This window comes from Sclerotinia sclerotiorum, genomic scaffold (genome assembly GCF_000146945.2).
Source record: "Sclerotinia sclerotiorum 1980 UF-70 scaffold_24 genomic scaffold, whole genome shotgun sequence".
NCBI lineage: Eukaryota > Fungi > Ascomycota > Leotiomycetes > Helotiales > Sclerotiniaceae > Sclerotinia > Sclerotinia sclerotiorum.
In genome coordinates, this window is record NW_001820812.1 from 61,319 (window position 1) to 88,773 (window position 27,455).

The 27,455-nt window shown below is 39.9% G+C and overlaps 9 protein-coding genes across 9 annotated transcripts; 2 read left to right on the forward strand and 7 right to left on the reverse strand.

Moving 5' to 3' along the window:
• Positions 1 to 821: 821 nt before the first annotated feature.
• SS1G_13208 (predicted protein) lies at positions 822 to 920 on the reverse strand (the record flags this gene model as incomplete). The annotated part of the gene is made up of 1 exon (XM_001585642.1): positions 822 to 920. The coding sequence occupies one exon, from the start codon at positions 918 to 920 to the stop codon at positions 822 to 824; it is 99 nt and encodes a 32-aa protein (XP_001585692.1).
• A 343-nt stretch (positions 921 to 1,263) lies between these two features.
• SS1G_13209 (hypothetical protein) lies at positions 1,264 to 2,241 on the reverse strand (the record flags this gene model as incomplete). The annotated part of the gene is made up of 1 exon (XM_001585643.1): positions 1,264 to 2,241. One exon carries the CDS (start codon positions 2,239 to 2,241, stop codon positions 1,264 to 1,266), a length of 978 nt encoding a protein of 325 aa, XP_001585693.1.
• Positions 2,242 to 2,640: 399 nt separating this feature from the next.
• SS1G_13210 (hypothetical protein) lies at positions 2,641 to 5,283 on the reverse strand (the record flags this gene model as incomplete). Its single annotated transcript, XM_001585644.1, has 2 exons — positions 2,641 to 3,999; positions 4,060 to 5,283. The coding sequence occupies 2 exons, from the start codon at positions 5,281 to 5,283 to the stop codon at positions 2,641 to 2,643; spliced, it is 2,583 nt and encodes an 860-aa protein (XP_001585694.1).
• Positions 5,284 to 5,612: 329 nt separating this feature from the next.
• On the reverse strand, positions 5,613 to 7,140 carry SS1G_13211 (hypothetical protein; the record flags this gene model as incomplete). Its single annotated transcript, XM_001585645.1, has 2 exons — positions 5,613 to 5,681; positions 5,827 to 7,140. The coding sequence occupies 2 exons, from the start codon at positions 7,138 to 7,140 to the stop codon at positions 5,613 to 5,615; spliced, it is 1,383 nt and encodes a 460-aa protein (XP_001585695.1).
• Positions 7,141 to 7,726: 586 nt separating this feature from the next.
• Positions 7,727 to 9,739, forward strand: SS1G_13212 (hypothetical protein; the record flags this gene model as incomplete). Its single annotated transcript, XM_001585646.1, has 7 exons — positions 7,727 to 7,876; positions 7,932 to 8,012; positions 8,087 to 8,519; positions 8,570 to 8,809; positions 8,875 to 9,240; positions 9,292 to 9,416; positions 9,719 to 9,739. 7 exons carry the CDS (start codon positions 7,727 to 7,729, stop codon positions 9,737 to 9,739), a joined length of 1,416 nt encoding a protein of 471 aa, XP_001585696.1.
• Positions 9,740 to 10,169: 430 nt separating this feature from the next.
• Positions 10,170 to 11,622, reverse strand: SS1G_13213 (hypothetical protein; the record flags this gene model as incomplete). Its single annotated transcript, XM_001585647.1, has 3 exons — positions 10,170 to 11,413; positions 11,466 to 11,548; positions 11,603 to 11,622. 3 exons carry the CDS (start codon positions 11,620 to 11,622, stop codon positions 10,170 to 10,172), a joined length of 1,347 nt encoding a protein of 448 aa, XP_001585697.1.
• A 569-nt stretch (positions 11,623 to 12,191) lies between these two features.
• On the forward strand, positions 12,192 to 13,425 carry SS1G_13214 (hypothetical protein; the record flags this gene model as incomplete). Its single annotated transcript, XM_001585648.1, has 4 exons — positions 12,192 to 12,235; positions 12,301 to 12,479; positions 12,538 to 12,635; positions 12,961 to 13,425. The coding sequence occupies 4 exons, from the start codon at positions 12,192 to 12,194 to the stop codon at positions 13,423 to 13,425; spliced, it is 786 nt and encodes a 261-aa protein (XP_001585698.1).
• A 7,317-nt stretch (positions 13,426 to 20,742) lies between these two features.
• On the reverse strand, positions 20,743 to 21,838 carry SS1G_13215 (hypothetical protein; the record flags this gene model as incomplete). The annotated part of the gene is made up of 4 exons (XM_001585649.1): positions 20,743 to 21,170; positions 21,261 to 21,584; positions 21,651 to 21,753; positions 21,806 to 21,838. 4 exons carry the CDS (start codon positions 21,836 to 21,838, stop codon positions 20,743 to 20,745), a joined length of 888 nt encoding a protein of 295 aa, XP_001585699.1.
• Positions 21,839 to 24,367: 2,529 nt separating this feature from the next.
• SS1G_13216 (predicted protein) lies at positions 24,368 to 24,847 on the reverse strand (the record flags this gene model as incomplete). Its single annotated transcript, XM_001585650.1, has 2 exons — positions 24,368 to 24,494; positions 24,750 to 24,847. The coding sequence occupies 2 exons, from the start codon at positions 24,845 to 24,847 to the stop codon at positions 24,368 to 24,370; spliced, it is 225 nt and encodes a 74-aa protein (XP_001585700.1).
• Positions 24,848 to 27,455: the final 2,608 nt, after the last annotated feature.

Here is a 27,455-nt window from a genome sequence, read left to right on the forward strand (position 1 = left end):
ATACATGTTGAAATATGTGTAAATCTTTAGCGGTGGTATTTTGTTGTAGATGTAAAGAAGAAGTCTAAGGAATGTCTAAGGAATGGAGGGGAAAGCGATTGTTTAAATGCTACTTTGCTCCGCTGTAGCACAGATCTTGAGGAAATTATTACTCATGAGTATGGATTGTCATGAATATTTTGGGATTTCTAAATTTCTGGTCATAAATGACTTGACATGGGCCAAAATGACTAGAATGGGAATGAAATGACTGCCAAAACGACTGAGTGATACAACAAGGAAAGCAATGGAATAGTCGAGATGACTGTGAAATGCTGAAATGACTGGACTATTGTGAAGCATTCGTAGTAATAGTAGCATTCATGGACGAGAAGCATAATAGATGACTAACCAAAGGTTTATGGGTTTGAATATTCACATGGGGAATTGCTGATAAGAAATGTTGAAAGTAGGATCTAGTTATTGAACGCAGAATCATATCTGAGAGATGACATTTGATTCTATGGATACTTGGTACTTTAAACTTATTATTAGTCCGACACTAGGTAGGATATAATACGAATGCTCAAACTATACTCAGATTTAAATACTCACAGGAAGGTAGATTTTCTACGCTATCTATGTGTAAACAGCAATGATCTGATTAAAACAAATCAGGAATCCGAATCAAAACATCCAGCCTAGAATCACTAACTTCACACGGAGAATCTTCATCAATTTCAGGGCCAGAATGACAACATCTCGATATAACCAAGCCGACATGATTTTGCCCAAATAGTAAGCGGCGGAACTGAGCAAAAAAGTAAAGTTCTGAGTTGATGCTAAATCTCTAGTACAGAGACATGCACAACAGCAGCAGTAGACTCAACTGTGAGTTTCTGTCCTCCCGCCTGTTTGCCGTTCTGCCAAGAATAATCCATTAGGTAGGTGCAATATAGTAAATACTAAAGAGCTACAAATGCGTGGAAACTTCAGGTATGTGAATACCGTTTCTATTGGATCACGCAGAGACCCATGGAAAGTATATTATTTCTCCTAGAACATAGGGTAAGAACGCTTTTGTTCTTTTGAGAATGGTCCTCCCTTCGAAATGTAGACTTCTAATATTCGGCAAACATCCAAGAACTCCGCAAGCTAGGGAAAGAAAATTACTACTATCTACAACCCAAACGGGTCGAAATGAGACACAGCGTTTTATCCAAAATTTCAACCTCATCGACTTCCTCGACAAGTCTATCGATCTTGATACAGCCACACAGGCCCTCACATCGCATGACCCTCAGGCCCATGATGAAAATCATGCTCAAACTTTTCCCACCCACCCGTCGGCTCATCACACATCTTCAAGCCATGAATCCTCAAATCATAACACCCATCCTCTGGAGTCTTCCCTTGACACACATTCCCTCCCATCGCCACATTAATAATAACCTGAAAATCATTTAATCTTCTAGTTCCCTCGGGCACATGAGCCCTCATAACCACCTTTCCATCAATATACCAAACCATCTTTCCACCTATGCCATTCTCCGGCTGGTTCCACGCAAACTCATATGTATGTTGCGCAGAGTACAAATGATGCACCGGCGTCTCCACGACTCGATGTTTATTCCAATCTTCCCCGTTGAAATGTCCCCAATGTAAACAAGTATGATTAACGGAATCTCCATTCCACGTTTCCATAATATCGATCTCTCCATCATTGGGCCATGTAAACGGTTCGCGGGGTAAGAGCCAGAATGCGGGCCACACTCCCGAAGCACACGGTGGTGTTATAGTTGCTACGAGACTGCCGCGGTCGCGGGCAAGTGTCATATGACTCGTTAATCGAGCGCTTGTGAATCTACCGTTGGAAGATATAGCTCGGAGGACTAAACAACCATTTTCGTCGTGGAAGGAATTTTCCCGATCGGCAATGTAGTTTTGGAGTTCGTTGTTTCCCCATCCATGATCTCCAAGTTGATGTCTGAAATTATCGGAAACGGGAACATGTGGAGAGAATGAGGGGCTCCAATAAGGATGAATGGCAGAATATGAGGGTCTGTTTTGGGGAATTGGCGGAGGTGCAGGTGCAGCTGACGGGATGCGATGAGGTTGAACTTGGGGATAGTATCCCGGTGGTGCAGCATGTGGTGGTGGAGGAGTATGTGTTGTGGATTGGCCGGGGATTGTAAAGTTATGTTGGGCCGCAAAGGCTTCGCCCTTGGCTTTGGCTTTTTCAAGAATACTTTTGAGAGACATGTTGTATTTGTATGATGTTTTTTCTGTTGCAGATCGCGTAGAATGTTTGATATACAGCTGTAGGTGACGCGGACGGACCGGCCCGCAAAATATCTAATTTTGCGGGGTATTCCTGTTGAGCCTTGATCTGGAGACGGGATTCTCGGTGAGCTTAGGGTACGATTTACAAATTTATGGTAAAAATAAGAAGAGCATAGCAGAGAAAACATAAAAACCAAAGTTATGATCTGGTTTGATTTGAGGTTTAGGAACATCTAGACATATTACGAGTAGTGATTATATATTTATTTTATACTACAGCCCGAATCTTTCTCTAAGCTAGACGTCTCCATCCTCATCTCTAACACCAAATGCAAATGTACAAACACATATTATACATATCTTCTACCTCTCCTCTCATCATAGAAACTTCGTCTTCTCCATACTATTTGTAAACAACTCTCTACACCTGACTTTACTACCCAACCTCGCGCACAGCAAAAAAGCTCCACTCAACTTTCTATGCAAACTATAAGTTTCCTCTGGTGGCGGCGCTAATCTCTCTCTAAGCATGATGGGAATGAGAGCTTTTACTCTCTCTGTAATTGTCTGATCCTTGAAATCGTAAATCTCCGGAGAGGATTCCAAGAATGGTTCTGCGAGAGTGAGAATGGATTGAATGTGTGCATCTAACATTGCTTTAGATTCGTGACCTGTAAGATACCCGAGGTCGATGGACAGATTGCGGACTGTATCTTTTTCAGATCTGGAGGCTGCATCTAGGAGTTGTGTATATTTAGTGATGAATTCCTCTGGATACTCGCGTGAGGCACCGAAATCGAGAAGTTCTAGTTTGTTGGTTTGGGCATTATATAGGAAATTTGTCCAATTAGGATCCGTTTGCATGTACTTAAACTCAGTAATCTCTCGAAGACAGAGACGAAGGATTTGAGTTCCAATCCAGTCTCGTTGCTCTTGTGTGAAGCTGTGAATACGGGTGACACCGACTCCTTCCATATATTCCATAGTAAGAACTTGTTTGCCCGATGCTTCGGAGTATACTTTTGGAACAACGAAGACGTCCTCTTCATCGGCTAGAAGTTCCTGAAAACGTAATCCACATTCTGCTTCTCGAATGTAATCACATTCCCATGCTAATTCTGTTCGGGCGTTTGCAATCGTTTTATCGAGGAACAGGCCCTTTGGCAGGAGACGAGACGCCGTGAGTAAGATCGCGAGATTGTTAAGATCGGAATCTATTGAATCCGCAACTCCCGGATACTGAATCTTAACAGCGACCTTCGCACCCGTTGATTTGAGTGTTGCACGATGGACTTGACCGATAGATGCTGCGGCCAAAGGAACTTCCTCAAACTCTCCATACAATTCTCTCCAGTCCGGACCAAGGTTTGCTCTTAACACTTTGTTTCTCTGTGAAGCGGGCATGTAATCTGCGCGATCCTGAACTCGCTGCATCACTTCTTGTATTGGCGCAGGAAGCATTTTTGAGTCCTGGAAGCTGATCATTTGACCTAATTTCAAGGCTGCACCCCTCATTCGTGACAACTTAGTCACTAGCCTATCCATATTACCTGCACTCAACATAAAAGAGCCTTCACCACCCCCTCCACTAACTCGACGAAGGCTTTCGCTGATGGCTCCCCCGACCATACCAGCCGCAAGACCACTATAATTCCATAGTCTCCCAAGTCTTGAAGAAGGAACACTAGACTCTCGCAACTGATAAGGCGGGGGTTGCGAGCTTGCCTCTGGTTGCATCTAAATTACTGTCAGACTTCAGTATCACATGCATCGAGTGCTAAAGGAGTTTATAATTACGGTATCATTGCTAGTTTCTTTGCTAATATCTGCCGCCAGCTTCTCAATATCTGCATCTTTTTGATGAGAAGTCTCGACGAATGGCTTGGAGGGAGTATCCGGAGTGGTTGGTTCTGCCTGAACTGATGAACGAACATTAAAGGTGTCCTGATCTTTATTCCTGGCCAGCTTGGTTTGTTCTATAGGAGTATCTTTTACTCCTCTTAAGCCTAGAGAGCTGTTACTCGATCCTTGAGTTTTACCTCCTAATAACCTAGCAACCCTAGGGCTATGGAAAAGATCTGTGTTAATACCCTCGGGTAGCTGCTCTTGTTCAGGAATCGATTCAACAGAAGGTATCTTTTCAGTACTATGAACAGTCTCTGAGAAATTATCAGAGTTTATAGCATCTTGTTTCAGATGCTTGTCATTTTCTTGAACATCAGATGTGTGCTTTGGTATCTTGGCCCTAGGTAAAGAAGATAAGCTAGGTGATGTATGTTTTGATCTATCATAAAAAGAGTCTTCATCATGCCCTTCCTCTAATGAGTTTTCCGACTTCCCAATCGTATCTGCTGTTATTGATGGTATTTGTTGCTCATATTCTCGCTGGATACGTTTGGCGTCGTCTGCGGACAAAGGTTTTCTCCTGGGAATAGGAATTGTCGAGGCATTTGAAGCCACCGATTGCAACCCCTCATTATCTATGGGATCTAATATAGGCGCGGCTTGAGCTCTGACCGGAGTCGTATCTGCATTCAACTCGGCAGCATGGATATCTGCATCTTTAGGAGGAATTGTCCCATCTGGCAGAGGGTAACTATTGGCCTTCTCCTGCTGAATATCCAAATCCCCTTGTGGTCTCGGATTGACAGCCGAATTTGATTCTGATCTCTCGTAAAAATGATCTTGCTCTAAACCTTCTTTCTTTCCTGCGGAATGCTCTTGTTCTTTGCTGGAGCTTCTGTTAGGTACAGGACCACTGTCATTCGATTGCGAATTCGATGTATTGTCGGCTGCCTCCTTGGTCCATTCCGGTACATTATCATTCAACCTCGATGCAAGAAACGATGCGGCCTTTACAGTTTCCGTGACTCGATCCGTCTGATTGCGTACTGCTCTTGCTAGAGTCGAGGTTCTGTTGTAGACATCTATTTGCCTCGTCTTCAGGGCAATGTGCTTCTGTGCAACCCCGCGGGAAGCATTGAATAGAGCGGCCAAGTCCAGAATTCTCTTCCCCGCCATTATGAGGAATTTTTTATTTCAACCTTTTTCATCGATTCATGTCGAATAATTACTAGATAGTGAGTTCTGCAAAAGAATGGTTCTGATTTTTGGAGGGGTGTCGAACCTCATGAACAATTCTTGCGAAGCTTAACCTTTAATCCCTGTACACCTTGAAGACGTCACCATTGCGAATTGGTAGCAACACAATTCTGAAGGATGACAACCAGAAGTATGAAATCAAGGAGACGAAAGTACATTGCATCTACAAAGGAATATCATATGGCGTCGCATGCAGTACATTGTCAAAATCGAAGCTATCAACATAAATTCACAATAATATAATGATATTAATCTAGCTCCCCTACAAAATTCACATACGGTGCATACCTATGCGAAACCTGACCGTTAAACACTCTCTATATGTCGAGGATGACTTAGCATCCATAGGGTATCTTGTAATCAATGTGACCTCCAAAACGCCGTTTACTTTCTGAAATCAAATATCGTTCAATGTTTCCCGGAAGGAGTCCATCGGGCTCGAAGGTTAGATTTTGCCCTCACAGTCCCTGGTGTTCTGATACCGAAAGTATCATTAGCACCCTTGCCTGAACCACCAACTCGACTCCATAACCGTTCAGCAGCTGGCGTCAGACCTCCCGAGCCCACTCTAGGACTGCTGGGAAATTTGGGCACAGGGGTCGCATCAACCTTGCCTGTCATGCCGTTTTTCGCAGAAGTGCGTTTACTTCTAGCGGTTTTATCAACCATCCTGTGATGTAAATCCTCTCGCCTGCTTTGCTCCTTGATTACGAATGGATTTTTGGTTGTTTCGCCCGGCCCGAGATCGATGATCGGAGAAGGTGTATATGATTCATCCTCTGGTTCATCATCCACAAATGCATACCCATTTACACGTGGAGTTTCGCTTCCATTAAATCCAGATTCCGAGTCCTCAACTCGACGTCTTCCAGCTATCGCATCTCTTACGGCAGACATTGACGGAGAAGAAGGTATGGTGGCTTCCTCTTGAAGTGCAAGATCCGGTAGCCTTGTGTTGGCATATGCAACACTTTTCGGAGCAGCCCTTGACTCATTTTGTGCTCTTTGTGCCACAGTTTCGACAGAATCTTCTACGCTGTCAGGTCGAAACATTAATCCATTATTTGGCTGGGATCTCCAGGAATCCGGTTGGGCTGGCCTTTCCGCCACATTTTGGATTGCGAGTCTATCCCTTCTTCCCCCATCATCTTCCAGCGATTCTCGTGATTGCAGAAGCTTCATTTCAATCTCTTTCTGCTTTAGCATCATCTTCGATGGAACTTTATTCCCTGTCCACATCCAAGCATACTTTTCCGCTCGTTTCTTATTTTGCTTGTCTAATAATTTATAGAAGCTTTCGTTGTCCTCGCTAGTATATAATGATTGGAACTTGGTGAGGCTCATATTTGTATCCACTTCCACTTTGGGAGCCTGAGTTGCATCAGAAGCGACAGACATTGGGGTATCTCCAACTATTCCTCCAGGTGTTTCAGAAGGTCCGGATGGTGTCTGAATAGATGTGCCACGTCTTCCAATACGTCTGCCAGGAGTCATAACATGTCGAAGCCTGCGTTCGGCACTTGTAATCCATGCTCCATCCTTTGAGTCAAGCGCATCCAAATATTCTTGTTTTGTTTCCGTTTCGAGTAGTCCTGGAAAGAAATCTCGAGCAATGATTTCTGATATGGCATCTGTATATGCGTCTTCATCGATAACATTCTTTGGTCGTTTGATGCGTTTTGGGGGTGGCGGCATTAAAGCAGTCTCATTTGCGCGTTTTGTGAGGGCGGTCGAGGTTGATGATGTTGATTTTGATTTTGATGGTACCAAATCCATGGCTGCAGATGTCGTGTCAATTAGGTTATAAATTAATGATAGTTGTTTATATGTTACCTTTTTGCAGTTTTCGGAGGGTGAGTGATAGATATATAGCAAGCTCACTTAATAGATTGACCGATGGTTGACTTTATTTGTTGCAATAATAAAGTCACTTGCAACATTTGATACAAAATGCGATAAGATGAGATGGAAAACGGGAATCTCCTGCAGCTCTTGTACCTAGTAACCATGATTAAGCGCGTGCAAGGATAAATATCAACAATAAAGATATCGGTGATAATGTTCCAATGTTCCAATGTTCCACCACAGGGATGCTTCTGGACTCCTAAAGAATTACTTTTAGGTACTCAGACAGGTAAAAGTAATTCACAAAGTACAATCTTTCAACTTTCCTCTTCATAATCAATTTTGTATGTGCTACGTCTTTCGTGACTTCGGACATCGAAAACATCTCTGTTATTAAGTTATCAAAAAATTTTACTTATCAATACACTTTCTTTCCTATCACTATTTTTCCCCTCATATAAACTCGGAACCCCGCACTCTCTGTACCCAAAACTCTTCATTGTTGATTATTGACAAAATGACCTCCCGGGAGGAAGAGGCCGTTGCCTTGAAGAATGAAGGAAACAAAGCTTTTGCTGCTCACGACTGGCCCAAAGCTATCGAATTATATACCAAGGCTATAGAACTTGACGACCAAAAGCCTACATACTATTCAAACAGAGCTCAGGTACATTCGAATGCGTTCAACACTCAAACTGCTCGCGTGATTAACAGTTTGACAGGCAAACATCAAATCAGAGGCATATGGATACGCGATAGCTGATGCCACGAAAGCCATTGAACTTGATCCGAATTTTGTGAAGGTTCGTTGGGCAAAGCTCCTTGCATTACAGCGTTTCTTTTCCTTCAAGCTGAGAATCTAACTATTTCCACTTAGGCATACTATCGTCGAGCCGTTGCATATACCGCGATCCTAAAATCCAAAGAAGCTCTTAGAGATTTCAAGACTGTTGTCAAGAAGGCACCAAATGATAAGGATGCGAAGCTTAAGTTGGCAGAATGTGAGAAGATTGTCAAAAGGATCGAGTTCTTCCGAGCTATCGAGGTCGGAGATCCACCATCTGCATCAGAAGGGCTCAACCTCGATGATATGATTGTGAAGGATTACGATGGTGTACAGTTGGGCAACGAAATGACAACCGAGTTCATCAATGATATGCTGGAACGTTTCAAGAACGGCAAGAAAATACATCAGAAATATGTTTATCAAATTGTTATGGCGGTACAAAAGATTGTATATGATGAACCAACGATGGTGGAAATGGAGATTGAGAGTGACGCTCAGTTGACTGTTTGTGGAGATACACATGGTAAATGGTCCGTATTCGTCTTATCATTTCTAGCTAATATCGAGTCTCAGGTCAATTTTTCGATCTTATGGAACTTTTCCGACTTAATGGTCTACCCACAGAGAAGCATTATTACTTATTCAATGGTGATTTTGTTGATAGAGGTTCTTGGTCGACCGAGATTGCGCTCCTTTTGTATGCCTACAAATGGTTACGCCCATCAGCATTCTTCATCAACAGAGGAAATCATGAGACTGATGATATGAACCGTGTTTATGGTTTTGAGGGTGAATGCAAGGCGAAATATAATGGTAAGCTGTCGTCCTAATCTCGGTAAATTTTACTCCCTATGAAGATTTCAACTAATATATATTAGAACGTACTTTCAAGCTATTTTCGGAAAGTTTCTCGGCCCTGCCTTTAGCAACTCTCATTGGCAAAAAATATCTTGTACTTCATGGAGGTTTATTCTCTGATGATAAGATCACATTAGACGACATTCGAGCTTTGAACAGACATAATCAACGCCAACCAGGTCAGGCAGGATTGATGATGGAGATGTTATGGACTGATCCACAAAAAGAGCCTGGTCGTGGTCCTAGTAAACGTGGTGTGGGCATGCAATTTGGACCAGATATTACCAGAAGGTTTTGCGAAAACAATGGATTGGAAGCTATTATTCGTAGTCACGAAGTCCGAATGGAAGGTTATGAGGAGGAACATGATGGAAAATGTATTACTGGTATGTCAATTCCTATCCAATTTGTTACAAATCACAACTAATATATTGTAGTCTTCTCAGCACCTAGGTATTGCGACAGTACAGAGAACAAGGGAGCTTATATCAATATTGGACCCGATTATAAATTGGATTTCCACAAGTTTGATGCAGTACCTCATCCTAACATTAAGCCTATGGTACGTATCACTCAAATTCCTATCAAAAATTTCGCTAAATAATGAACCAGGCATACGCCCAAAACTCTCCTTTGTCGATGATGTAGATGAAGAGGCTATCATCAGATATATCAAGTAATACTTGGAGCGTTTATAGAAAGTTGGATCTTTCGCATCTACCGAAGTATCGGGCGTCACGCGGGGAAATGTCTTGCAAATAATTTGATCTTGTACAATAGATTTGATACCCTTGCATATTCCAGCGTCAATGGTGCTCAAGCAAAGATGTAAGACTTACTTATCCAACATACAAAAAATTCTAGGCAAATAATAGCTCCAAATAAACCTCCACTATTTACAAAGCTCCTTTATGTTTTCAGAAATATATCATACTGCTGTAAAGTTGTGACGATACAAAGCGGTTTGAATGGCCTTGTGAGATCCCAAACATGATGGAAACTCCTATTCCTTAGGGATCAAGATTGCTGTGTGTATCTCAGACGTACTTTTGCTGTAATGATATAATTGTATTCTTCAGGGTAGATATAGTGAAGATTGGTTGAAGGATTGCGAAGATTGGGATTCGTGGGCTTTTTTTCTTTGGTTCTTTCTTTGAGAGGCTCTCGGCATTGGAGTGTAAGCTTGGTGTTCATCTGAGTGGTCGTACGAAATCAAAGAAAGGGGGAGGCATGAAGTGACGATCCTGACTACGGCTAAATAATTCGTATTCTTTTAAACTTTTAATCTCATCTAGGTATATCTAATCATCATGATTTAAGAGATAGTCTTCTCAACCAATGTGATTCCGTATTTCTTCAACTCTTCCATCAATGGGTCATTGATCTTACTGGTCATAGGTGCAAGGATACCCTTCTCACTAATCTTTCCATCGAGTACTTGCTTGACGGCAACACCACATGGTACACCGACCAACTTGGCCATGGCGGAGTATCCTTTTGGATCACCATATTCAACTAATGTGGATGTACGAGTCTCCTTCTTTCCATCCTTGTGCTCAATCTCGAATTTGTGTTGCAACATGACGAGATCACGTTCACCCTTTTCAAATTGCATCTTCTTCTCAAGAGTTGCGCAAAGAGTATCGAGAGGGTTACCGCGGGGAATAATCTTCTCATCAGAAAAGATACCAACCCAGTTAAGACCATTCATGATACGTTCCTTTTCTTCAGTGCTCTCGAACTTTGCCTTGGAAGCAATTGCCCATTTCAAATCATCCTCGAAACTCGAAGAAGCTGCGAGAACCTTTTGTGTAGCCTCCTTCCAGGAAATTGGCTCGGAGAATCCTTTATCCTCATCACTCAAGAATCCCATATCAACCAATACACGGATGAATTCTGGGAAACCTTGATATCTTAAAGTACCTCTAATGATAGTTTGTGCTTCAGGGATGTTGTAACGCTCCTTGTATGGGGTAGAATCTCTGTTTGGGTAGGCGACAAATGCAAATCCTGGGTAGATGAAGTATGGTTTGGCGGTACCCATCAATTCTGGACCAGCAACATCAACAATCTTTCCATCTTTATAGAATCTTGCAGCATTTCTCAATGCTAACAAAACACCACGAGAAGACCACGAGAACTTATAACCAAGAGGGTTATCCGAATCCTCTGGAGCTGGAAGACCTCCACAGTATGACAAGAAAGATGTGATTTTTCCACCAGCCTTGTGAACCTCCTCAATAGTCTTAACAGCATACAAGTGATCGATTCCGGGATCCAAACCAATCTCATTCATAACTGTGATACCTGCATTCTTGGCTTCTTCGTCCAATTCCATCATTGCTGGAGAAACATAACTAGTTGTAACGACATTCTTCTTGTTTCGGATGGCAGATTTGATAACGGTCGCATGGAAGGTATATGGGATTAAACTGATGACCAAATCGTTCTTTGCAACTTCAGCATCGAGAGCTTTGTCGTCTGTAACATCGAGGGAGATTGGGTGGGCATTCTTTACACCTTCGGAGAGCTTCTTTGCACTTTCAATGGTTCTGCATGCTGGGGGAAGTCAGATTCATAATTTAGAAGGGAATTGAGATTTTATATGTACCAACGGAAACTTGAATGCCTGCTTCACTGAGGATATCCAAGGTAGGGCGTGTAACGAAGCCCGCACCGAGCATAAGAACTTTCCTAGAATAAATGTTAGAAGGGATAAATTAGGGTAAATATGGCGTGAAAGCTCACTTTGTATCAAATCCAGCCATGATGTCTAATTTGATTGAAATTGTTGGAGAATAAGTTGAATGTAAATAAAATATTCAAACAAAAGATTGAGTACTTTACTTCACCAACAACTCATACCGATGGGATTAAATTTCTTGGTGGGGTTGATCCGTAATCGGCCATTGCATGCATGCATAAAGATCAACATTGACTCACTGTTTGCAGATGTCTTAACCATTTTGTTAGAATTAACTGATCAATCATACTTCCTGAAGCAGAAACTAAACTTTTTATTCACCTTTTAAGATTTTCAATTCGATTGGTTCTTCAATTTTATGATTATTTTACAAAATCCTATCGAGGTTACAATGCATAACAAGTACAGAGAAAGTGACTAACAGTGAGGTCAAGGATCAAGTGTCCTGCAAATGTCCCGCACTAACCTATAGTGGATACTAGCTCCTTCTAAAGCTTCCTTAGCGCCATTCGCAAAGAACACTTTTCATAAATCGCGAAAGTTCTTTTCTATTCTTCTTCTTTCCTCAACCTCAAGCTTTTTAAAGCTTCATTGACAAACTTTTCAACATCTTTTTCATACCGTACAATTATCATGTCGGCAATGGATGTATTCTGGGCAGCTCCGCCCATTTCAAGGTATGCGCAATGCCATCTGCGAAAGATGCGCCAATCATTAAATACTGATGCTGATGATAGTTTAGGACTTTGGCTGCCGGTGCCTTGACTCTTTCAGTTTTAGTCTACTCTCATATTCTTGCTGGGTATCATGTCGTATTTTTGCTACAGAACATATTTCAATTCCCGCCACAATTATGGCGACTTCTCACTCCGTTTCTCATCACTGGCCCAGATTTGGGTATTCTCTTCGACACATACTTTCGTAAGACTCGAAAGATCGCAATACAATCAGGATAGGTTGGCTTACAAGGAAACAACAGTATACACTTATGGAAGCAAGCTTGAAACAGCTTCGCCTAGATTCTCTCAACCAGGAGATTTCTTGACATATGTATTGTTTGTTTGTGCGACGATATTGGTAGGCATTGTTATTTTCTTCTTTCTCTTCATACCACACCTCTATACTGCCCGTTTAGTGCAACGCTCTCAGCTACAACGGTTCCTAAAACGAGGAAGATTACCCTTACATTCTCAATTGGTCCGACATTCGCAAAACAACAAATAGGATCAATTGAGGTGTAGGCATGGTGGGAAGTTCCTATGAGAAAACTCGTGTTGATTCCTCAACTTAACTCGGGTGGTTGTGGCTCCCTACATTTCAAGTTATTATCATTGAGATGTTAAATACTTGGTGTTTCTATTTCAAGAGATACCTTGTAAAATCTCATCTAACAAATGCGCAGGGATTGAATGTGTTCATAACTGGCGGAGTGATCTTCACTTCAGCATTGGTATTAGCTTTCGCATACACATCGACACAAGATGATCGTGGCATGAAAGCTACCTTTTTCGTCGTTACTATTCCAGCACCATGGATTCCATATGCCATGCTTCTTATGACTCTTGTGATGGGTGGTGCTGGTCCAGCCAAAATTCAAGCAACGGGATTGGTTGCCGCACATTTACATGACTTCTTGACAAGACTTTGGCCTACTTTCGGTGGTGGAAGAAATCTTGTTCCAACCCCTGGCTTCATTAGAAGAGCTTTTGAAACAACTCAAACTACCACTACTCAAAGAGTTTATGGTACTGCTGTCGCACCAGCACAACGATCTCCAAATACGGCCTCTACTTCTGGTTCATCTGGAAGTGTTCTACCTGAATCATGGAAAAGTCGTGGATCAGGACATAGATTAGGAGGAGATTGATTGATACGGAAGAATCACATTGTATTATAGATACTTTCATGCGTTGGAGTTTGGTGTTGTCAAATTGAATTAATAATTTAGCCCTTGTGGGATCTTATATATACTTGTGTTTTTGTTACATCCGCTTGGTTGTGTGATTCAGTGATTGCGTCGTGTGACTATCTTGATTATTTTTACTTTAGTCAATGAAGCTGAACAGTTGCCATCTTCATGGGATCATAGAAGTTGTATTGACAGCTACTACATCTCACCTCGACTTGTAACATCTTTTAAACATCTTCCTCTCTAAACCATAATAATAAATTTACTACACATACACAAACGACATAAGGTACATCATATCATCATCCATCATTTACACTTCGATATTAATTCCCTCCATCCCATTTTCTCATCATCAGATTTTCCTATTATCCTACCCTTATTATCCCGTTTAATACCACCTATAGAGTATCTATAGAGTTTCTTCACTATACTCATTATCAATGTGTAGCTTGTCTATCTGTCTAACTGGGGGCAGCTTTTTTTTGGATTTTTTGGGGGACTGGTAAAATGTGTGGATAGGGGGTTATTGTATTGTAGTTTATTATATGTATGTGTATATATATGTGTATATATGGGATGATGAAATGATAATAGGGTTTTCTGTTAGGATTGTATGTTTTGTTGTGGGAATGAGGTAGGTACTAGGTAGGTGGATTGTTGAGGTTTGAGAGGGGAAGGGGAGGGGTGAGTGTTTGAATTCTTAGATTGATGTATTCCTAACTCCTTGACTTGATCGTTTGGAGAGGTGTTTGATTTCTTTTTTGTGCTATAGGAAGGGTATTTACATATCAGGAAATAAGATGTAGAGAGTATAGGAACGGAGTAGGGAAGGAAAATGGAAGAGAAAAAAGCACGTGCAAATTAAGACCCTATAGGTTTGGCTGGGATACTTGTGTAAGGTTGGGAAGTGTATAAATAGTCACTTCTGCGGAGGATGAGATTACTGTGTTTGTGTGTTATGCGGAAAACAAAAGGTGCTATGGGGATGGGGATGGAGGGGAAAGGGAAGAAAGTGGGTTTGGTATTTTGGTTTGGCTTTGGCTTTGGCTTTGGTTTTATTTAATTAAAATGTATAAAATTGAGAGGGTATTTAGTTCAAATGTTATGTTACTAGGGTAGAATATGATGTTATGTGAAGATCGATAGTTGATTAAGAGGGAATGACGGTAAAGATGAGTGTGGTGATTGTTGAGTGATGGGGAAAGTTTATGATTGTGGATGGAAATTGGGAAGATTTTTGTTGTTTATTGATTATTGTCTGTTTCTTTGGATTTGGATTTGTACTTGTGTGGTCAAGAGTGAGGATTGACGTTCGAGGATTGACGTTCGAGGATTGAGGATAGGATCTTCTTGAGCTTATAAGAGGGGAATATGAAAGAGCACGTGGAAGTGGAAGTGTTGATATATAAATAAGTAAGACTTGTAAAACGATAGGAAAACACACCGTATGCTTATTACTATTAGACATAGAAAGCTGAGGAACGATCAGAGAGCCATTGAAGGACAAAGAGGTGTGAGTGTGATTTATGGTTTTATTTTTGATTTCTGTACTAACTATGGTCAGACAAATTCGCAGGTGGGATCTAGGTTACTAGAGCGAGAAGTATGAGTCAAATGTTTTGTAAATGGAAAAAGGATAGCATATAGTTAGAGAATGACAATGATAATATTTCATAATTTAACAACGGTAATATCTGGACAAGAAACCCAATCTATATCCGATATACTCCAAGGCCCTGGTTGAAAATACCCATCAAAAGACGCAAGCAGTCAACAAGAAATTCCGTCCTTCCAGCTACCTCCAAAAAATGACATTTTCTTCTTAAAAAAAAGACCACGATGCTGTTGTGGTTGATAGGATTCATGATTAGATTGGACGCTTTATAGCCATAGGAAGTAAATTATTAGTGAGAATGAGAACTGTATAGATGGTAAGTGAATGACACATCACAACTGACTGTTTTACTAGAGTGCTTGACTGATGATTTATGAGAGTGAATGGGAGGGATGTGAGAAGAGATTTCCGCGCGAGAATGGGAACTGGGAGGGGAAAAGGGATTATAGGATCTTATCTTGAGATATGGGTATATAAAGAACTCAATAAGTCTAGTACCCTACTTTCCGGCCACCCCTAATTCCGGCCACTTTTTCTCATCAAAAATGACGAAAATCGTCATTTATAACTTTTTTATTTATAAATATAATTTGCTGAAATTTGACATATAGATTTATTACTTATATAATAATAGATTCTGAAAATTTCAGATTTTTCGTGATTTTATTGGTCGAGAAATTGAAGGTTAAAATTTTGATTTTCGATTTGTATAGGATTTACATATAAATTTAAAAATCTCGAAAATTGTTACGACGGCTATCTTCCACACCGCGTCACATGACTAAACCAAGGTAACGTGATTAAGTCACGTTATGGACCGCTGAGGAACGCTGGCTGTCCAGGACCGCGCAGCGGTCCTGACTAGCCATAGGCATGAAGGTCTATATAATCAAGATGGATTTCCTTTGTATAGAGCTTCGTGCTCAAGATCAATCATTTAGTATACTCTACTATTAGTTACGAATTGCATATCATTATTGTCATTACTTTAAGTCCCTGCTTGACGCCTAGTTATAAACTACCTCGAGAGCCTAGAGCACTTCCACGTGATCTAGACGGCAAACCTCGTAACAGTGGCCGGAAAGTAGGGTACTAGACTTATCTAGATATCGATCATGTAGATCACTCCGTAGCTGCGTCGACATATATGGCAAGGAATGAGGGTAGGAGATATGGAGATTAATATTATAAGTCTTAGTTGTATTGTTTTGGTTTTTTTTTGGTCTTTTTTAATGAAGGGAAGGTTTTCTTGGGTTTCTCTTATCAAACCTCGGATTAATTGAGATTTTGGAGTATGTGGTTGAAGATATGTGAGGATGATGATGATAATATATGACATGTACAACAGTGATGAAAGACAGGTTTGAAAAATAATGACTGATTGGTTATTATCACTAACAACAAGATATATAAAATAGGTATATATATATATATTAGAGAACAAACATCATACCCAAACCTAAACTCCAAAAAATCATACATATCTACTTCAATATTACCTCTTCGGTAAACATCAATCTTTTAATGCCCCCACACACGAACATATCTTTTCTCCGATTACCAATCCTACAATACCATCTCTAGATCATTTTATACGTAACTCTTGAGCTAATGCTCTATTATCTCTGTAGAATCTAATTAGAGAGTGGATATATGTAACACTCAAATAGTATTATGTATCCTCGATTGTGAGATGTTTCGTTTTATTCTAGGGGAAAAGTATCATGTATAAATGACCTCTGTGATTATTGTACTCATCACACTCGTTCTTACCAGAACTCAAAATTGAGGAGCATTGATTCGGGATGATTTGCCGAGTTATGTTGCAGATACTGTGTAATTATAAACTTGCTCGAGATTACAAATTAAAGGAGAAGGAGGTGGAGGGAAGCGGGCTATGTTTGGAAAAAGATAATAGTCAGAGGATTCGGAGATAGTAACAATATGAAATTATGACAGCGGAAATTATATTGCAATGGATGAAAATTAGCCAGTCGGGCACATAATTAACTTTAACGCTCTAGGACAGTGCCATCATTCGATGCGAAAATAGATATAAATCCCTTTTAATAACCTCAAGGAGTCAAAGATTGGTGACACACAGTTCCTCTACCTTCGCCATTGTCATTATACTTTCTTGTAGCTTTTGAATACTGCTTCTAGGAGGGGTTTTTATATCCAAAGCTTGTGAAATATTCGGTGCGTACTATTTAGGAAGTGAATCAATTCCTTGTAGTAGGATTATATCGAGGGTAAAGCGGAGACTCTTGCCGATGGATCTTGATCTAGGTAGGCTTTAAAAGTATGGTGTGTATAAATTTGTTCCCTTGGATTATTGATTATTGTTTTAGATAAATCGAATCAAGAGATGCGATCTCACGGCCCGAGATTGGAGGCCATTGATCAGAGTACACATATTTACAAAATTATTATCTTGCCTCCTTGTAGAATTATCTATACTGGATTAGCTACTAGATGGAAAATATAACCTCATTTTCGTGGTAATTAGTGGATGGATAATCAACCGCGATTAAAACAACAAAAAGGCAAAAATGAAAACAATAGTATTAATCTCATCTAAAAGACAACAAAAGCCATCAATCATCTAAACAAATTGGAAAACTTTAACAATAATCAAAGTATTCTTACCCACAACATCATATCCCCAGATTCGCAAGTCAATAACACTTCAATCTCGAGCTCTCATCTCGTATTATACATCAATATCAGCACTCTCACATCCACACCCCATTTTGGCATCTCCAACAGTGATTTCCGGTACTGTTGATATCTTCCCAGTTCTAAAGAGCGTCTTTTTATCTCTCCTGTCTTTAAATTGGTTTTTTTTGGGAAAGATAGAAGACACTAGTAAGTTCTACTACAGTCTGGAAATCTACCAACTAATTAATCATGGTTTACTATAATTAGTTAAAGTCAGAAGTGAAAACTCCACACCCTCTAATACTTACATCCCACCAATCAACGACTTAATTCTTCTAAAAATCAAGTCCTTAATACTAATTTTTAGGTATATATATAAATAAATTTGAATTGGATCTAATTGAATCTCTTAATTTTGAACTAAGACTACTCTTGACTCTTATATATAGAATTCCTCTTCTCAAATACCACGAGATATTCTTCCCAGCTGTTTTGAAGTTGAAATCCGAGAGATGGGAGTAGGTGCCCATGTTGAAGTACATGTATAGATAGAGCTTGGTGTGATGGAATATGTGGATTTGATGATGAAGAAAAACAAATGGAAAAAGAGAAAAAGGAACAATAAAAAGCTATATTCAAGACGATATTGATTTTTAAGAAATAACAATAACACTACAGAAGCATTCACAGCAATAAAACTCCCATGTAAAACTTTCTTTTTTTAAAAAAAGGAGTAAAAATTAACTCGAAAGAAGGCTAATCTTATTGAGAAACACAGAAGTGTTATGGTATAATATATCTGACGCCTTGTGAAGTAATAATAAACTCTTCCCGTAAATATGATTTTTCAAAAGCTAACTTTGGCTCAACTCATTATATAAGTAGGTAGGTAATCTTATTATTTTGTATTTTAACATGAAACTCCTGGCTGTAATTATAAGCCTGCTCGCTCAATTATAAAAGGATTAATTACATTTTCCCTGAGCGAGTATTGTGCACTTGCACTTGCACTTGCAGGTAGTGTAGATGTGTTCTGCTCCTCTGATGTATAGTTGTGAATTTATAGAATAACTATATCCAGTGCCATTAAAACAAAGTCATTCATCATCCACTGATCTAGTCCACGATTACTTAACCATTGACGCAACCAGAATATGGTATCCCTCTTAGTAACTGCACTGCCATTACCACTTGTGTATATATTTCCACATTCCCAACTCGCGGGATTCAGCTCTTAAAATACCTCTCAAGCTCATCTCTCCGTCTTAAGGCCGACGATATTGATCTGCGTGGTTCACCGATCGACATATCCAGGCCGATCCCGAGTACATGTAGATTCTGTGTTGAGCGTGAAGTTATATATCCTCCGGTTTACCCCCCGAAATTTATGAGAATTCGAGAATCGGCGACGATAAATAGTGAGTAGAGGAATGAGAGCCCTCGGGAATTAGCTGGATTGCTCGTTTAGGGAATGTCGGTTTCCGATACTGCATTTAGCTGCATTGTGACGAGATTGTACATTGATGCGGGATATCCGATTCGGAATCTTGAAATCGTAAATGTAATCGAAATGAATGTAGTGGGATGCTTGACTGTTGGAAATCTGGCTAAATAGCAGGAAGAATTAGTCTTTTGGAATAGAAGGAAGCAGAGACTTCATTGCTTCTGTCGATGTTAAAGTAAGTGCCTGAAGCACACACAAACCAAAAGAAACAAAAGAGGAAGAGGAAGAAGAAGGAGAAAGAGAAAGGAATAACACTAATTCCCAACCATCCCGAAAATAAACACTACCACCACCACCAATTCCCACATCCGACACCAACCTCCCGAACCACCACTCCACCTCCCGAACCACCACTCCACCACCCCTACACCGAACCCCCCAAGCAGCAATTTCCCATCCCAAAGCAGTCACATCTCACAACGCCTAAACCCCAAACAACCAATCCATCACATCTCACAATCCCCCTCGAAAAAATTTGTTGCACATCATACCGAAACCCGACTCCGAGCTGATCAACATTGGCTTATTATATCCCCCACGCCGCGACCGAAATTTGGGGCGTTCCATGTACCGAGTTCCGAATGTTTTTCGGTATTACTTGGTTTTACATGGGTGGAAGTCGTGAAAATATAGGAAATGTACCGAGTGATATGATTTGGGTTCCGAGGTTTGAGCTGATTTGTGGATGTGGAGATGGGTGTTGGATTTTGGGAGGGATTGAAAAGACGGGATTAGATGGGATTGGATGGATGGAGATTGTGATTCGGCTTGTGGTGGGTGTGATCGTACCGAGTTCTCGGATTATTGGGCGGGTGTCTTCCGAGGAATCACGTACTGTGTAACTTTTGATATTTGTTAGTTTTTGTCCGATCAAACGTAATTAATTTTGTAAACACAGAATGAATAGTATTTAATAAGAAATCGAATATCTTTCTGGATATATCGGAGCGGGAAAGATTTAATAACATACGTAAAAATAGAATTTCTTTTAAACTCGGCCAGAGAACGGGTGGTGACATGGACCGACTGATTGACCGGTTTGGTGTCACGAGTTTTTGCTTGTGCCCGGACCCGAGAGATCTATTCACGTACCGGAACGCGCAGTCCCAAATATAGGATTCCTATTATATCAACAAGTAAGTGAAACAACGAGGTACCTAAAGAACTGAAGCAGGTGGACAGCGTCCTAGTATTTCGGGTGCCATGGCAATTGAATTTCGGGACCCATAGAGACAGAATAATGTTAGACACTTACTAGATTTGAGAGCTTAAAATTTTCTCTTTCTTCGCGATCATGATACATTCAGTTCAGAGCGGAACAAATTAGCAGCGAAAATGGTGGGATAAAATTTGTTTGAGGCAGAGAATCCAATTTTATTGAACTAATGATGTAGCTGCGGTCGGATTTCTTTCTGATAGGTACCAACAATCGTTCTAGTAACCCTACTTCTCGCGTTGACTGATCGGGTTTCAGTTAACCATTGGTAAAACCTCAAGTAGATTCGGTTGACCTTGGCGCTGAAACAATTTTTGCTCTAGGAATTTCATCGGTATCAACAACCAAAAGCTCCTCCTCGCCCCGACCAAGAATTCCATATACACTGACTTCGCCATCTCTAATACCTAGAACTGCGCTTGTCCCTGCATATGTTGCTTCGCCTTCAGTTCCGCATCGATTGGCAAGAACAATGATGATTTCTTCATCGGTTTCGGCTCGAATAATAGGTTCCAATCGGGTAATCCAATAAGAAATTGTTTTCATATCAGGTTCTTTTGCTAATAGACCAAAAGAAATTTGGTCTTCTCTTGTAAGCCAGGCCATTGACACAATTACAAGATTTGCTTTCTTCTCAAGTACATGAGAGGCAAATTCACAGGTACTCCATGGAGCTTCGAATTTGTATGGGTTCAAATCCATGCCTATGAGCATGATGTTAGTAAGTTTTGCTGAAATTATTATGGTTATTGTGGAACAATTTGCCACTCTCATAGCATGTGTTAGCCACTTACATATTCCCATGGCTACTTTCCCTAGTCCATCAATTTCTCCGCTAAAGAAACCGGATCCTTCATGAGCCCAAGTCTCATCGGTATAGTAAAGGAATGATTTTCGGTAATTAACAATAGGCTCACCCTCCTTGTTCACTGTAACAGCAGAATTATAGTACTCAGGTCTCGCTGAAACTCTTGAAAAGTGATCAACCTTTTCTGGATAACCAACTGTAACTATACAGTTGTGTTTGAGAGCTATCGTGCGCGCCCATGCAGATGTAACACCGGAAGTACTTGGCTCAAGGTAAGGAGTAATATGCCCCAATGAGGTAAAATTATAGCCTGTATAATAGTTAGTATGAAGTTGAAAAGGAACTATCATTAGGATATCTAGGACGTGGAATTCACCAGAAAATGCCATCTCAGGTAGGACTAATAGATCGATGTCTTCCGGATCTGCTTTACTGAGTATCGCATCAGCCTTTTTAAAGTTATTGTCGACATCTCCAACCTTTGATAAGATATTAGCTGTATTTGCGTATGTTGTGACTATGGACCCTTACTTGAGGGGCGAATTGTAAGCAAGCGATTCTCATGGTTTCGATTGTCTATGAAATCTGTTTGATATTTCTAGAATATGAACAGCACAAATTGTCTCAATGAGTTGTTAGATATGAGAACTACAATGATAAGTTAGTGTCTATTGACTACCAGATCATGACCAGACTAAAGACAATTTTGACAAGGATGAATGAAGGGAAGCAAACGCAATAAATGATTCAAAATTTACCTGTACTCTAGATGCAACAATTGGCCAAAATTTTTACTCCTAAACAGTTGATAGGAAAGCTAAACAAAATATATAAACGACGAGATGGCGGCGATATTTATAACTTGACAATGTTGTTGATACCTAGTCGATCAAAACACCCAAACATCAATTTAGCACACGCCACACTCCTCTTCCACACGCTAGCGTCTTCGACCAGCTGCGATGTGAATTCTACTTCTTTATAAGGCCCCGTTTGAGAAAAATAGCAAAGGAACCGTTTGGTATGGGGAAAGTTCTAGAGTACAAAGTTGTGGTTCTAGGCAAATCGCCGAAACGTGGATGACTTGTAATGTTTCAGGGTGTGAGTAATAAGAGGGGTATATCAATTAGTGGATCCAAACTTCTTATTCGTTAACCAGTATAGGTGGAGTGTGTTTATCATTTACATATCTGTGCGTAGTGACTACTAATGCGGTTAGCTTTACTTGCTCAACTTCATTCTTTTTTCCATCTCGAACTGGTAAACACAACCTCGAATGAAGTCAATAAAATCTAGCATAATTTTCTGGTATGGAGACATCATATTCCTGGCAGAATCTTCATCAAAGACATCAGTTATTGTGTATGATGTTATCAGATTCCACTGGTGTCCTGAAGAATCAAGAACCGGAGTTTGAAACAAACCCTGAGGAGCATGAACTAATAAGGAGATTGATTTTGAAGGTGTGCGGATAACTTGTACAAATCAGTTAGACGCATAAATAAGTTCACTGTCTTCTTACTGCTGCAGGTTGTATGCTTCGATCTTAAGCTCAGCCAATTGCCACACGTCTATCGTCTATCGAACAATGTTCTGCAGCTTAATTATCCTTGACCTCGCTCTCATGTAAGGGTTCCTCATTTCCTTTGGATGACTCCTTCCATGTATTGTTCGCAAATTTGGGATATAAGGAGTTTTCTTTCTTCATCCCGTTTCATCGAATGAGCACCCCGCATCCTCTATTAACTAGGTAGTTATTAAGGCGATGCTCCCCTACACAAACATGTGCTTCAATCCGCACATCTTCACTACTGGATTTCTATCAATATTATGAGCCCCAAATTTGTATGTTTGGTCAAATTTCATTCTTGAGAGCTATAACTAGCTATACGCTCGGAGCTACCAGGACATCTTTAACTTGATGACTTTACGAAGGCGAAACGTATGCAGCCAATGACTATATGCTAGCGCGCTCTTGCATGCGCAAGGTTATCATTATGAACATGAAGGAGTAATTCCCGGCAGTCTTCTAGAGCTTTTCAAATTCGACCATTTTCCCAAGTTTCCTGAATGCCTCGCAAGCGGCGTTGTTTCCGTACCTGATTCCATTCCTACTTTATCTTCCTCAATAAATTCTTTTTATGCTTCATAGTTGCAAATTTTCATCTTCCTCGGGTTTTTAATTGATGGGGAATTAGTAACTGCTGTGTCTATAACCAAACCTACTTCACTGCACGCTACCTTTTTGGATTCATTTCTGGTCCCGTGCATGGAGATGATATGGGATGGATAACCGTGGATTTAGATCAAGTGGTCCTGCTCCGTTTGAATGCCGGAACTAATTTAACATAGCATTATGTTTATTGTCTTTATCTATCATCAAAGTAGGTTGATTAATAGTAAGCCCATGTGTAGTTAGCTCCATTACCGTTAAAGTATGCCATAGCTGTCCGACCCCGCAGTTCCTCCCGGGCCGTATGTAATAAATATGATGAATAATTACTCACAAGCACTCTAAAACAAAACAACAATGAATTTCAAACAAATTTCAACAATAATATTCATCTTTGTGTTTGATTTTCTGGTTATAATGAGGCTAGAGTTAATAGCAAGAAGGTACGGCACGGCATATATAAAGTCGTGTTTTTGTTCCTTCTCGCTTGATCAATTGTATTTTTCAACCGCGTTAATTATTTGGCTTTCATTACGCCTATAGTTATGTTACGCTACTGTTCATTATATCCTGCATTGTCATTGATATATTCAATCTCACTGTTATGTAACTCGTGTCACCTATACTCTAAGCCTGGTACTTAAAATCAATCAATTAGTGTTCAAACACCACCACTTCCCTGGACGCTCGACACCGGTACTTGATGTGGCTTTCTGCTACCCATACACAACTGCTGCTCCTTGGATTCTTCAATCAATAACTCTTCCCTGCATCTAGAACCTCTAAGTAGTCAAATGCTTTATTTTATAACCAACAGTTTGGTCTCCTTATTTCACTAAGCAGAAGTTAGGCACTGAACTCTAGAAACAGAAATTGGCATCGACTTTAGCGTAAACTGAACTTTATAAATCACAGCATAATTATTCGTTAGTACGTCTTTCAAGCACTCTCAAATCCTCAATCTCCTTCCCTTTCATATTTCCATCTCTCATTCTAGCGCTAATGAAGGAAGTTTGTTCGCTTGACTTATAAAAGAGTTGTGTCCCACTAAAAAAGATTTTTATAAAACAATTTTGATTTAACAGTCAAATAAATGAGGTTAGGAATGGTCACCTTTTCATGTCACCTTGATGTAAATATATTCTCTGATACTATTATTTCCAGTGTCTTCGAAAATTCATAATACTTTATTCTAGTCTGTCTCCCTGTTTCCTTGTCATGGAGCTCATTTTTCGCTGTTATTTATGATCCCATAATTACTATGCAGCCCTTGACTACCATTTATCTCAGGCTCGTATTTACTTGATACTTGTTCGATATTTCTCACTTCTAAGACATTTTCCCACTTGCCACTGTGGAGTGGCACCTTCAGCCAGTTCTGTAATCTTTCTACGTTCCATGATCAATTACTTTCCGCCCATGCTAGTTTTTTTGATCCAATCTTCATTGTATTTTTATATCTTATTAATCAGGACTTGGAATTTTTGAGAGTGAATATCAAGGCGTAATGCCTGATTTGTGATAGAGTAGGGGATGAGATCCACTGCCTATGGGGGAGTCCTGGAGATTTCATACTCAATCCTTGACGCGGTTATTAGTTGTCAAAACTATCCTACCCAGTCAGTCTTTGGCCTTATCTGACACATTCGCCGCCTAGTAACTTAATCTTGTCATTCTTATCCAGCATTAATGGCAGCTTTACTCATCGTCTCATTGTCTCATATGTATCCCAACCCCGCTTCCATCCCCTATTCACTCTCCTAAACCTCACTTGCTTCCTTCCAAAACCCACTTACTCTCAACACCACCTCCAATCATACACAACTCAACGAACGGTCAATCATTGCAACTATTCCAACCCTCAAGGAAAAGAAAAAGAGAGACTAACTAGTCTTATATCCAAAAAGAAAAACCTATTCAAAGTACAAAAGAGAAAAGAAATTTCGCCCCCGGCCAGGCGAAACCCAGAAACCTTGCAAATCGTTGTCTGTGGCAATGAACATCCAAGTCGAAGTTATAGAGAAAAGCTGGCCAGGCTAGCCACTAAACCATCGGGTCTTGGATGTTATTGAGGGTAGATGGTTTGTTTGGGGATATAACGACAGAGTGTGTCAGTAAGTATTCACTGTTGGATGTGTGGGAGTGAAGATTTGATTGGTGGAGGTTGGGAGGATGTGTAGCTATGATTCTGACTTGTGTTGATTCTCTGTAAGGTTTTGGTATGTAATGAGATGGTGTTTAGATGAGGTTGCTGTTTTCATATCTCGTAGTCTAGAGTTTTTGAAAGTCCTAATAGTTGAGAAGAAATGATTGCGTATTGCATATATTTTCTGAAGGTGGTAAGCAGTTGATAATTTACTAACAAGGCTCTGAATCATCTTTTGTGACTCGGGAAGCAACACTTGCATTTTTCAAAATCTCAATACAAAGGTTATAGTTGTCCGCCATTCCTATTCTTAACTATCATACAAGCAAAAATATCATCAGCCAGTTCAGCCAGGGGTCCGCATCAAGGACGAGCCATAATATTGATAAGACAGACAGGAGATAGGTTCCTGTAGATATTTTCCCGATGGCTGCAAGGTATGGATATTATTTCCTGTGTAAATTGCCGTAATGCTTTCATTATCAATAATGAGATTTCTGTCACAAAGCAATATAATCATACATTTAGCCATCACCATACTCACTTGACTGCCGCGTACTCGCTACTGTCATCAAACTCATTCCCGCGTTTCCAATCTTTACTAATAACTTATTCTCCCTTAAGCTATACCCAAACTAGCAAAAGCTCTTCGACAAAGCTTTCTTTCTGGGCGTCATTAGATATTTTCTCCATGTAATCGCCACACTTCGACAGGATATATCAAATTTGGCATTTAACATATTATAGTCAACTACTTTTAATATACTCAAGAAAAGAATATTCAGACCTCGAGATGTGAGAAGTGGAATAGATAGAATGTGATCATGAGGTGAATGAATAGAGAATTGATAAGATGCTTGTTATTTAATAAGTCTAGTACCCTACTTTTGGACCACCCCTCTTTTGGACCACCCCTCTTTTGGACCACCCCTCTTTTGGACCACCCCTCTTTTGGACCACCCCTCTTTTGGACTACCCTTTTACACCAAAAATTACCATTTTCAGTTATTAATAACTTTACAATTAATTTATAGAATTCGATAAAATTTGAATTGTAAATTTATTATATAATCATAAATTCAACTTTAAAATTTTTAGATTTTTGAAATTAGTTTCATTGAGATTTATAATCTTAAACTATAATTTTTTTGATTTTTTCAATCAAAATCAATCAAATACATCAATTTATTTCAAGAAATAATTTACAGAAATCCTAATGTGACGGAAACCCCTGCTTTCCTCCCACCCTTATTATATAAGAAACCTCAGGTACATTAACCATGTCCACACATGATACGATTACTCGGGATTAGTATACGATTTAGGTGACCTGAGGATCAGATCCGGACAAGTACTAGGTATCAATGGTTATCGGTAAAGTAAGATCATTGGAGGGATAAATATGACTTCTTTTTGCCTAGTCATTGCGGCTAGGCCATTCATTTGTGTATATATAGAGTAGCTATCCTCATCTACAGGTGCTCTTCACCTGTAGATTCTAAGTTAAATACAATTGCTGGTCTATAAACACCCTTTTGGTCACATTATTAGAATTATAAATTTTTTAAAATAATTTGAAGCTCAATAATTTAATCCTCAATATAAAATTTTAATAAATATATATTATATTCACCTCCATCTCCATTCTTATCTCTATCCCCATCCTCATCCTCATCCCCATTCTCACCTCTCTTTCCTTCTCTCAAATCTTTAAATCTTCAATTCTATTTTCTTTTAATCTTTTAATCCCCTCAAATCTTCTCACTTAACTTTAAATTTCAAGTTCTTTTATAAATCCCCTTTACTTTCTTTTATTTTCCCCTCCCTTTCCTCATATACAATTTATTAAAACTAATTAAAAC